This window comes from Felis catus, chromosome D3 (assembly GCF_018350175.1).
Source record: "Felis catus isolate Fca126 chromosome D3, F.catus_Fca126_mat1.0, whole genome shotgun sequence".
Classification (NCBI taxonomy): Eukaryota; Metazoa; Chordata; class Mammalia; order Carnivora; family Felidae; genus Felis; species Felis catus.
Window position 1 is genome coordinate 21,268,475 of NC_058379.1, and position 12,266 is coordinate 21,280,740.

A 12,266-nucleotide genomic window follows, 5' to 3' on the forward strand; every position below is an offset into this window, starting at 1 on the left:
TGAAGTTGGCAGAAATTTTCTGTTACTAAACCAGCCAGCAGCAGATTAGAGCCCGGGGTGCTGACAGCATCCAGAAGACACACTCAAAGCTGAACAGCCTGATTCCTCAGCCTTGGAGAAGGAAAGCTCTGGATTAGATGTTAATGGGCTAAGACTCAACTCTGGGACTGAAATGAAACTCCACTCCACTCAAGCACAAGCTGCCACTCTGGCAGTTAAGGTCCTCGCCCCCAGTGTGGCAGCCAACCTACCTTTAGTTTCCGTGACTCCCACACTATAACCATGCTTTGGTCTTTTTTTTAAAGTTTATTTATTTATTTAGAAAGAAAGAGATAGGGAGCACGCACAAGCCAGGGAGGGGCAGAGAGAGAGGGAGAGAATCCCAAGCAGGCTCCATGCTGTCAGCACAGAGCCCCAAGTGGGGCTCCATCTCACAAACCATGAGATCATGACCTGAGCTGAAAGCAAGAGCCAGAGGCTTAACCAACTGAACCACCCAGGCACCCAAAACCATGCTTCAGTTGTAATTTTCTTCTCTAAACATTTGCTCCTGTTGCTTTTTCAGCCTTCTCTTTCTGGGCCATCAAGATCCCACAGATCACTTAAGGTCACCATCAAAATTGCCACTGCTCCAGTAAGCTAGCAGATCCCATCAGCAGTTTGAATTTTACCCTGGATGTGGCTCCACATGTGCATGTCTCACACCCTTTCAAAGTGGAGGTTCCATGAGGCCGGGGCCCAAATCTTGTTTGTCTTTAAATTTTCTGTAGCACCTGACAAAATGCCATGCCCACAGCAGGTATCGAAAACATACTAGGTGAATTGAATTGTGCATAGAAAGAGGGAAATTCTGAGGAATTAAGAAAACTGTAAGCTTTTAAGAGAGTAAAAATAGTGCCTCGATGGACAACTGAGCAAAGACAAGATTCTTGTGATCTAGAAATGAAAACGGGTGCCCTCATGCAGTTCTGAGAGACAGTCACACAGGGCAGGCAGCATGGGAGTTGTCAGGATGAGAGAATGGCAGAGGTTGAAAGGACCTTCACTAGGAATGCAAAATTTCCCAGGTGATAGGGAGGGGCGGCAGTCAGGCTGCATATAAGAGGACAGGCTTTGACTCAGAGGACCCTAGGTTAAACTCCATCACTTCCATTTGTCAGCAGTGTGCCCTTGGGTACCAAACCTCTCTGAGTCTCACTTTCTGCAACTAGAGTGTGTCTGAGGGCCCCCATCCCTGCATTCCTTCTTTCTTGCAACAACCCCCTGCTGGCTGTAAGGAAGACAAAGTCATGGGATAATGTTCATGAGCACCTAACACAGTACTGAGACCCCACTCTAAATTAGTTCCTGTTTTGGGGCATCTGGGTGGCTCAGTCGGTTAAGTGTCCAACTTTAGCTCAGGTCATGATCTCGCAGTTCATGTGCTGGAGCCCCACGTTGGGCTGTCTGCTGTCAGCACAGAGCCCGCTTCAGATTCTCTGCACTACCACCCCATCCCGCCCCCACTTGTTCTCTAAATAAATTAATTAAATAAATAAATAAACTAAAAAAAGGAAAGAAAAAAATTAATTGGTTCCTGTTTTCATCCTGCACAGCACTCTTGACAATCTGTGATCAAATAAATACTTGTGGTTTATTTAGTCTAATGCTTGTTTTGCCCAGTAGACAATAAACTTTGAGGACAGGGCTGAGGCTATTCTGTTCACTACTGGAACAGGGTCCCCCTCATAACTGGTAGTCAACAAATCTTCAATCAGAAGCAATCTCACTTATGATAGTCACTTTTCCAATAACTAATAAACAACGATACCATTTCTGTTACTACAGAAATAAAAGGATTAAATTTATCACAGGAAAAAATAGCCAGAAAGAGTATGGTCAGGTGAGTAGACTGGCCAACTAGCCATGACACGAGACTCATGAATCGACCAGAGCAGAAGTGGATGCCAGAGGAATTATGAACCTCTAAGGGCTATTCTAGAGAAAAGCAGGTAGGAAGGCTAGATGGGGCCACTGACACTAAATAAAGATTAATTCATTCCACTATTCCTGGGATAAAGAACAAAATCCTTCACATGGCCCTGTGAGGCCTGGGTCTCCTGACATGTCTGGCCACATCTCCAGCTTACTCCCTGTGCTCCATCCCACCAGTCTTCTTTTTGTTGCCCAGAAAGTGTCACAGTGCCTCCTGCCACAGAGCCTTTGCACATACTAATCCCTCTGCCTGGCATGTTCTTCCCATATACTTCTACCCACTCCCAACCTGGTTCTCTTCCTAGTAACCCTTGCACATAGTTTAGGTCTCACCTCAAACATCACCTCCTCACGAAAGCCATCCCTGACCCTCCAGACCAGATCAAGACCAATATTAAATATCCTTATAGCCCTTTGATTTTTCCTTCACAGTCTTTATCACAACAAGGAATTATATTATTTCATAGTATGATTAATGTTATTTTTCCCCACTGGGCTATAAATGCCCCACAGAGCAAGGGCTTCAAAAATACTGTTGAGTGAATGAATGAATGAATGAATGAATATATTTATCAATCCATATTGTTGTATGCCAGGCACGGTGGTCTCCAATGTAAAGGATAAAAACATGAGGTTGACATAGTCCTGGAACTCAAGAAGATTACTATTCAGTACAGTCTAGAAAATAAAAAGAAGACAACAAGTGATAAATAACATAATGGGCTCCCAAGAAAATCCAGAGGGAGCCCAAAGCTTCATCATAAGCAACAAGGCCTGGACTGGATAGACCACCAAGCTCTCTATCACAGATCCATACTTCTTTGATTTTCTGGCCAGAGGCACTCTAATGGAGTCAAAGATGATCTGAGGTTTTGAGCTGGGAGGTTAGGAAAGTGGGGAATCTCATTAGCTGCAAGGAGGAAGCAGGAGCCTAACAGGTACTTACTGATTGTTCTGGGAAATGATCCCTGCTTTCTGGTTCTAGGCACCCATACTTAATTCTCTCTACCTGACTTATTTCAGAAGAGCTCTCCGGAGCCTGGCTGTAACTCAATTGGCATCACTGAGTCTCTGTCACTTAGTGTCTGCCACTCACAGACGATCCATTCTTGCTTCAATGTGCTAAGCTTCAGCAACAAGTAAGAGAAGATGAATCCAGAATGGGGGGGTGGGGTGGGAAGTATAAACTTCAGGTTTACAAAACATCTGAGAACCTGCTGTGTGCCAGGTACTGTGCTAGAAATAAATATTGGGTCTAAAGGGACGCCTGGGTGGCTCAGTCGGTTGCACGTCCAACTTCGGCTCAGGTCACAATCACAGTTTGTGAGTTCGAGCCCCGTGTCGGGCTCTGTGCTGACAGCTCAGAGCCTAGAGCCTGCTTCGGATTCTGTGTCTCCCTCTCTCTCTGCCCCTAACCCACTCGCATTGTCGCTGTCTCTCCCAAAAATAAAAATAAACATTAAAAAAAGTATATTGGGTCTAAAATATGCACCATGTACTTTGACAGTTCAGTCCTGGCTCAGCTGCCTGCTACTCCAGGGTATTGCCAAAGCCAGGCTATAACATTCCTGAACTGGGTCATCATATCCTCTTCCTTAAAAGGAGAGTGGTAGACTAAAGAAAATTTTAAGATAAATCTGGGCCTAGTGGAGACTATATTCCTCATGTAAAGTAAAATTTTGTGAATTTTGCGTTGAAAAATAATTACTCCTAAATTTGTCTATTCCCTACCATCTTGAGAACGTACTCATACAAATTAAGTTGAAAAGAAAAAATACAAGTCCCCAGAGAAAAACTTACCTCGGCTATAGAGTGGGCTGCTGCTCAGCGGGGGTGGGACAGCAGGGTTGGGTTTCTGTGCCTTGGGCTGCACTATGATTTGGTAGCCCTGCATGAGACGCTGGCAGATGAACTCTTCAAACACCTGCTGGGCTGTCATCTGCACACCTTCCTCATCCCTCCTGAGAAAACAGACGGTTGTTCACACGGGTGTGCTTGGCCCAGGTCAGAGTGACACTCAGAGTCTATACTCCCATCCTCTGTTTTTGCTTTGACCCCACAAGCCAGCCCTGATAACCATTGTATGGTGGTTCATAAAACTATCAATCTATAAACCAGTTTTGGGAGAAATGATCAGTTGAAAAGAGGCAGAAGAAGAAAGCAAATAAAAGCTAATAGCCAATCTTAGAAAAGAAGATCAGGGATGCCCGGGTGGCTCAGTCAGTAGAGCGTTCAACTTTTGATTTTGGTTCTGGTCATGATCTCAGGGCTGTAGGTGATCTCAGCCCTGGATGGTTTAGTCAGTTAAGCCTCCGACTCTTGATTTTGGCTCAGGTCATGATCCCACAGTCGTGAGATCGAGCCCCATGTCGGGCTCTGGGCTGACAGCATGGAGCCTGCTTGGGATTCTCTCTCTCTCTCCCCCTCTCTCTCTGCCCCTCCCCTGCTTGTGCACATACTCTCTCTCAAAATAAATAAACATTTTTTTAATTAAAAAAAATTTATCTTTCTCTCCCTCTGCCCCTCTCTCCAGCTAGTGCACTCTCTGAAACTTAAAAAAAAAAAATGTTTTTAATTAAAAAAATTTTTTAAAAAGAGATTTAGTGTGTCCAGAACAAATGCAATAGAAAAATATGAGAAAGGATCAATGAGGACAAATGGCTAAAGGAGGCATGTCAATGGAACTCTAAAAAAAAATTGGCAATTCTTGCTTCAATAAAATTCTCTAAACAGAAAAGGAAGACACAGGCTTGAAAATGCAGTGTTTTGATGCATACCCCAAACCCTCCTCTGACACTGACCTGTCGATGTCTGCTTCTGGGAGGAGATCATAACAGCCCTCCGTGTAGTCGTTCTGCAGGCCCTGGCGGTCAGGGAAGTAGTCGGTGGTGAGGGGGAGACACGCCGGAGTAGTGAGAGACTTCCAGTCCACTCCAACTGTGCAACAGAAGCCTGGCACTACAGGGGGAGCAGACAGTGTCAGAACTGCCTCGTGTAACAGGGGAGAAAGGTACGTGTGGTCACCAGGGCAGGTGTGGGACATGGGTGGGGTGGGGGAGAGGAGTGAAAGGTGACAAAATTGTCAGGAAAGGGATGGAAAAGAAGAAAAGGGGTGGGGGAGGGAGGAAGAGAGAAACAGAGTTTGTTAGATAATGCAGTGCAAGTGCTTATCCAATCCCATCATGCAAATGGGATTCACAGCTGATATTTTTCATTTTTTGCCGATCTTCAGCTAACAGCCACAATGCCAGTGAGGTTACTGCAGGGTAGCACAGGCAGTGTTATGCATCGAAGCAAATCAACATTCCAAGAGCAGAAAACAGGCTCAAGCCAGAGCCTCTCTGGAGGACTGCAGAGTGGCCGGTGGGGAAAGAAGAGCTCAGCCAGGTTTTGGAGCAATCAGCACATGGTAGCAGAATTCAGGAATACTTTCAGAATTGCAAAAATAGGTCACAGATCCAAAAGGGTAGGAGGAGAAATCAAAGAAGGGTGTCTGGGAAAGTTACAAGGCCATAACTTTAAGAGACAGACTTTAACAATCTAGAAATGAAAGCTGCAATCAGCAGACTGGGCCCAATCACATGGATCTGTCCTGAATCGCCTGCTCTTTGGTTAAAGCAGGGTTTCTCCACCTTGGCACTACTGACATTTTGGACTGGAAAATTCTTTGTCTTGGGGGGCTGTCCTTTGTATTTTGGGATTTGAACAGCATCCCTGGACTCTACTTACTAGATGCCAGTGGCATCTCCTGGTTGTAAAAACCAAAAACGTCTGCAGATGTTGCCACATGTCCCCCCAGGGAGCAAAATCATCCGCAGTTGAGAATCACTGACTTAAGGTAATAGGGAAGTTATCTCTTTAAGTAATTTAAGCAAATACTATTTTTCAAATCTTTATACAAGGGAGCAATCTGAAGCAAAAACACTCCATGACTTTGCCTCTGAGTATCAAGCAAGGGACACCTTAAACACCTTATCTTTGGGGTGCCAGGATGGCTCAGTTGGTTACGCATCCGACTCTGGATTTCGGCTCAAGTCATGATCTTACGGTTGTGAGACTGAGCCCCACGTTGGGCTCCGCGCTGAGTGTGTAACCTGCTTGGGATTCTCTGTCTCCATCTCTCTCTGACCCTCCGCAGCTCACACTCGCATGAACATGTGCGCGCTCCCTCTCTAACAGTAAGTAAATAAATAAATAAATAGCACCTTATCTTTTGCACAGTGCTAATGCAGCTTACATTGTGATTCACCTCTGTCTCATTCACCCTATCTCATCAGCTGACACATGGCCTCCTCAGAGCAGGTACTGCGACATCACTGACCCCATTAAACACCTGGCCAAGCCGAACCTCCCAGAAGTTACTCAATCAGAAGCCTCTCTGCTTAGGGATCTTTCCACCACATAGTGACACACACACACTACCCAATACGACAGAGTCCCACTGAACCTAGAGTTAAAGGACAAGAAGAGGACCCGACTCATGTGATAAGTCATAGTGGGAAACACGCCCCATGTAGCCCCACTGCCTTAGGAAATTGCAACAAAACTAACTCCCTGATCTACACAGGTCTAGGGTATTTTATTTGTTTATTTGTTTGTTTGAATTCTATTTTAGTGTGGTAAGCACACTTAACATGAGAGCTACTCTTGGCAAAATTTTAAGAGTACAACACAGGAATGCTAACTTGGGCACAGCGTTGTGCAGCAGATCTCTAGAATTTATTCATCATGCATAACTGGAATGTTATATCCACTGATTAGCAACTCCTCACTTCCACCTCCCCTCAAGCCCCTGGCAACCACCATTCTACTCTCTGATTCTGTGAGTTTGACTATACACAGGCCTTGATAACTCATTAACACTTCAAGAATTAAAAAATCACAATCCAAAAAAACCTAATTGATCACCCCAATTTCCCAATATGGCAGATGAAGGAGTAAGCTTGTTCCTAGTTCCCAGTTAGAACCAGGAGCAGAAGGAAGACACCCAATCAAAACTACAGTAGGAAGCCAGAAGCAGAAGACAGTTGAATATGCTGTCTTAGATCGTTCTGGCTCTCATTAGCTTCCTGACCCTCTGGATCATAAACATCCTTCAGAAATGTTTTCTGCTGGGCACACACCAAGATACAAACATTCAAATGTCTGGTCCAAAATCCCATGGTGAGAAAAGTTCCTGATTCTTAGTTTAATGATGTTTTCTCCTTGGGCAAACAGTGTGGCCTCTTTTCTAACTCCAATATCTTTACGCCCTATAGAGAAGGACTCTGAAGAGGGCCCACAACAGAACCGTTGAATTAACAACGATAAACATGGATTCCAAAATCCAGTGCTAGGGTTGTACAGAAAAAATAGGCTCATCTATTCATTGTTGGCAGCATTCTGGAAAATAATCATCCTGCCAACCATACTTTGGGGGAAATATATTCCAGGATGTGAACTGAAAGAAAAGATATACCCACTGCACCATGTACTATACCTGTATTCAATAGTATTGCTAAAAAACTAGAAACCACCCAAAATGACCCCCAATAATAAATGATTTTTCAAACTGGGATGTAATGTGTTTGATACATGTGCTAAGTCACTAAAAATGACTAGCGGGGGGACACATGGTTGCTCAGTGGGTTAAGCATCCAACTCTTGGTTTCAGCTCAGGTCATGATCTCGAGGTTCCTGGGTTTGACCCCCCACATTGGGCTCTATGCTGGCAGTGTGGAGCCTGCTTGGGATTCTCTCTCCCTCTCTTTCTGCCCTTCCCCGACGTGTGCACACATGTGCGCATTCATGCTCACTCTCTCTCAAAATAAAACATTAAAAAAAATGACTAAGGGCTCTTGGGTGACTCAGTTGGTTAAGCATCCGACTCCTGATTTCAGCTCAGGTCATGATCTCATAGTTGTGAGATCGAGCCCCGCATCAGGCTCCACACTGGATGTGGAGCCTGCTTAAGATTCTCTTTCTCCCTCTCTCTCCCCTTCCAATACATGAGTGCGTTCTCTCTCTCATTCTCTCTCTCTCTCTCTCTCTCTCTCAAAAAAAAAAAAAAAAAAAAAAGAGGGGTGCCTAGGTGGCTCAGTCAGTTAAGTATCCAACTTGGGCTCAGACCTTGATCTTGTGGTTCATGAGTTCAAGCCCTTGCATCGGGCTCTGTGCTGACAGCTCAGAGCCTGGAGCCTGCTTCAGACTCTGTGTCTCCTCTCTCTCTGCCCCTCCCCCACTCATGCTTGGTCTGTGTCTCTCAAAATAAACATTAAAAATTTTTTTAAATAATAGAAAAAGAAAAAAAATGACTAATATGAGGAGTCAGAAGAAGTAGCAAAAGGATTATTTAGTTAATTATAAGTGGGAAGAAAGATTCAGTGATGTATATCTACTGGTCACAGCTAAGTAAAATAAAGTCTACCAGGTGGTAGGATTTTTTTTTTTTTGTATTCTGCTATTATAGATATTTAGATGTGCTCTTCCTGCAGATATTTCAACAGATAAAGATGATTTAAAAAAAAATGCAACCCAGTCAAACAATTTCAACTACAAGTATGTAAACAGTTCTAGTCCCTCTTATTCCTTTGTTCCCCAGAGCCATCACAAGGCCTTTAAGGGCTAAGGCCAGTTCTGAATTGGCGTAAGGACCTCATGGGAATTCCATTACCCTTCCCACGTGTTGCTGAATCACATTCCAGAAGAGGTTATTTGGCCACTCCCCTCTTCACTTTCCACTGGAGAGGCTGAAAATTTTTCCTTTACCACATTGCCTTCTGGTACCCAGAGATGTGTGGACTTCCCACAGAGCTCCCCCTTGCTTCCTCATGCTCTGACCACCCCCGCCCTGACCCCACCCCAGTCAGCTGCTCCCTCTTACTTGGATCTGGAGAGGTAGAAACACTGTCCTCTAGAGAATCCTTGTTTTGGGTCCTAGGATTCATACCTATGGAAAGATGAAAACAGCTTAATGAGGCTCATTCTATAAAATAAAGAAATAAATGAAAGTACTGGCCAGTTATGGTTGAAAAAGCCCAAAATCATAGCTAAAAATAAAAATGTGAACCAAGTACAAATTCTGTGAATATTTCAAACAGCACAAAAGAATCAATCAAAGAAAAATGAGCAATCTAAAACTTGGGAATGATCCAGAACATTACTCTGAGGTTATCAATACCATTCTTTGCCCAATGAGACCATTAGCATTGGCTTACATGCACACACGCACGCACACACACACACACACACACACACACACACACTAGCAAAAAGCAATCCACCATTTATTTTAAGAAAATGGCTATATTTCAAAGTCACTTCAACTAATTGGATAAATCTTTAGCAAAAACAAAATGACCTATTTAAAGTTTATTTCACTTATCAGTCATCATTATCTGGAATTTCCTTCTCCAAATCATAGCTTTCTGGAATATGACCTAAGACATATTAAAACTCACCACTTTAAGAGAAAAACAATGATTTTCCCTATAAGTGTCTGAAAGAAAAAACAGAAAGATCTTTGAAATGCAACTTATTGCCTGAAAAGTAACAGAACTAATTTTAAAGTACATATCAATATTTATTTTTTTATGTTTATTTATTTTTGAGAGAGAGAGAGCGAGAGACAGACAGAGTGTGAGCGGGGGAGGGACAGAGCAAGAGGGGAATAAAGAATCCGAAGCAGGCTCCAGGCTCTGAGCTGTCAGCACAGAGCTTGACACAGGGCTCAAACTCACGAGCCTCGAGATCATGACCTGAGCCAAAGTGGGACGCTTAACCGACCGAGCCACCCACGTGCCCCAAAGTACGTATCAATGTTTAAAGGTCCCTTTCTAGACACATACACTTACTAGAAAATTATGGTACTATGAAAAAGATTGGGAAAATCCTCACCAAACTGTCAACAGTGGCTACCTCCAGGGAGAAAGCTGGGGGAGGTAACAGGAGGTAAACCAGAACTTACAGTTTTTATTCTAGATACTTTTGTGTCATCTGAATCTTTTATAACAAGAATAAATACGTATAAGTCCCTCATGGAGTCTTTGAAAGGACAAGCCACAACATGAGAGAAAACATCTGCAAATCACCTATCTAGCAAAGGACTTGTAGCCAGATTATATAAACAGCCCTCAAAACTCAAGAACAAGAGCACAACTTAATGAGAAATAGGGCAAAAGATTTCAACATTTCACTGAACACATACAGAAACCAAATAAGCACATGAAAAGATGCTCAACTTCCTCAGCCATTAGGGAAATGGCAAGTTAAAAGTACAGATACCTCTACAGACCTCTTGGAATGGCTAAAATGACAAGTCATGCCAAGTGTGAACAAGATGTGGAACAATGGAAACCCTTATTCATTGATGGTAGGAATGCAGAATGGTGCACGGCTTTGGAAAACAGTTTAAAAAAAATAGTAACTTTTTTTTTAACGGTTTATTATTTTTGAGAGACAGAGAGCATGATAGGGGAGGGGCAGAAAGAGAGGGAGACACAGAATCTGAAGCAGGTTCCAGGCTCTGAGCTGTCAGGACGGCAGCTTCTTTAAAAGTTAAACAGGGGCGCCTGGGTGGCTCAGTCGGCTAAGCGACCGACTTCGGCTCAGGTCATGATCTCGCCATCAGTGAGTTCAAGCCCCACATCGGGCTCTGTGCTGACAGCTCGGAGCCTGGAGCCTGTTTCAGATTCTGTGTCTTCCTCTCTCTGACTCTCCCCCATTCATGCTCTGTCTCAAAAATAAATAAATGTTAAAAAAAAAAAGTTAAAAAAAAAAAAGTTAAACAGATAGGGGTGCCTGGTTGGCTCAGTCAGAAGAGCATGTGATTCTTGATCAGGTTAAGGTTGGTTAAGCAGCCAACTTCAGCTCGGGTCATGATCTCATGGTTCCTGAGGTCAAGTCCTGCGTTGGGCTCTGTGCTGACAGCTCAGAGCCTGAAGCCTGCTTTGGATTCTGTGTCTCCTCTCTCTCTGTCCCTCCCCTGCTCACACACTCTCTCTCTCAAAATAAATAACCATTAAAAACATTTTTTTAATAAATACGTAAAAATAAAAGTTAAACAGATATTTTACCGTTTGACCCAGCAATTCCATGCCTACGAACTTACTTAAGAGAAATAAAAAAAACTGTTATGTAAATGTTTATGGTAGCTTTATTCATAGTTCCCCAAACCTGGAAACTGTCCAAATATTTTGCAAATGAAGGGATAAACAAACTAATATATTCATATGATGGAATGCAACTCAACAATAAAAAGTAATGAACATTCAACAACTTGGATGAATCTCAAATGAATTATATGCTGAATAAAAGAAGCCAGACTCAAAAAGCTACATACTGTATGATTCCATGTGCGTGACATGCTGGGACAAGACAAAACTAAAGGGAGAGAGAACAGATCATCGGTTGCCAGGGGACAGGGGTGCGGCTGAGTACAAAGGGGCCACCCAAAAGAATGTGGGGTGAAATGGAAATGTTCTGTATCTTGATGTGTTGGTGGTTATATGACTGCATGCATTTGTCAAAACTCACAGAACTGTACACTAAAAACAGTGAATTTTACTGTATGTAAAATTTAAAATTAATAAATTTTTAAGAATTTAAAAAGAGATATCACATGGCCAAACAATTTTAGAACTTCTTCTTTGGAACTGCCTTCAGTAGATTTTTTTTTTTTATTACCATTCATCATAATAAGATACAACTGGTTTATTAAGTCAAATAAGCATAGTGTTTCATTTTATTCAAACCCCTACTATGAGGCAGATATGAAGAAGGTACTATTCCCCTTCTACAGATGAACTAAAGCTCAGAGAAGTGAAGTAACTTACTGAAGATCACACAGTAAGTAGGTGAAACCAGCATTTAGACTCTGCTCAACTCTACAGACGTCTTATTTCCTGACTCTCCATCTGGGGCACCAGTTTTCAGCTATTGAAAATGTTATCTCTTCTTTGTCAACAGTCAAAAGCCATTTGGAGCTAAATTTTCTGAAAAAGCTATCCTGGCTGACAACATCCATTTTCATGCAAACACAAAGCAAACTATTAAGAAGCAACGAAGTAGATTTTCTTGTTTAGCCTGAGAACTGGTATGAAGGCAATTACAAAATCAGAATTCTCAAAGCATTCTGAGCAATAGGAAATTATTAAATACATTACCTCACAAGTTGAGATGCTAAATTTGGTCATTAGAGAATCTTTCTTTTATTTCTTTCTTTCTTTCTTTCTTTCTTTCTTTCTTTCTTTCTTTCTTTCTTTCTTTCTTTCTTTCTTTCTTTCTAGAAAACTGAATCCAGACTTGGTCTGTAA

At 42.7% G+C, this 12,266-nt stretch overlaps 1 protein-coding gene across 15 annotated transcripts in view; it reads right to left on the bottom strand.

The window, feature by feature from the left end:
- DEPDC5 (DEP domain containing 5, GATOR1 subcomplex subunit) overlaps nucleotides 1-12,266 on the bottom strand; it is a 127,348-nt gene that overhangs the window by 48,221 nt on the left and 66,861 nt on the right. For 10 of the 15 annotated variants that reach the window (XM_045041195.1, XM_019814741.3, XM_019814738.3 and 7 more), the window contains 3 exons: nucleotides 8,837-8,902; nucleotides 4,776-4,959; nucleotides 3,775-3,935 (listed from right to left, as the gene is read on the bottom strand). In XM_045041195.1, coding sequence (XP_044897130.1) covers nucleotides 3,775-3,935; nucleotides 4,776-4,959; nucleotides 8,837-8,902 — 411 coding nt within the window. The remainder of the gene's footprint in view (nucleotides 1-3,774; nucleotides 3,936-4,775; nucleotides 4,960-8,836; nucleotides 8,903-12,266) is intronic. The other 5 variants (XM_019814737.3, XM_019814735.3, XM_045041200.1 and 2 more) reach the window with 1 other exon arrangement.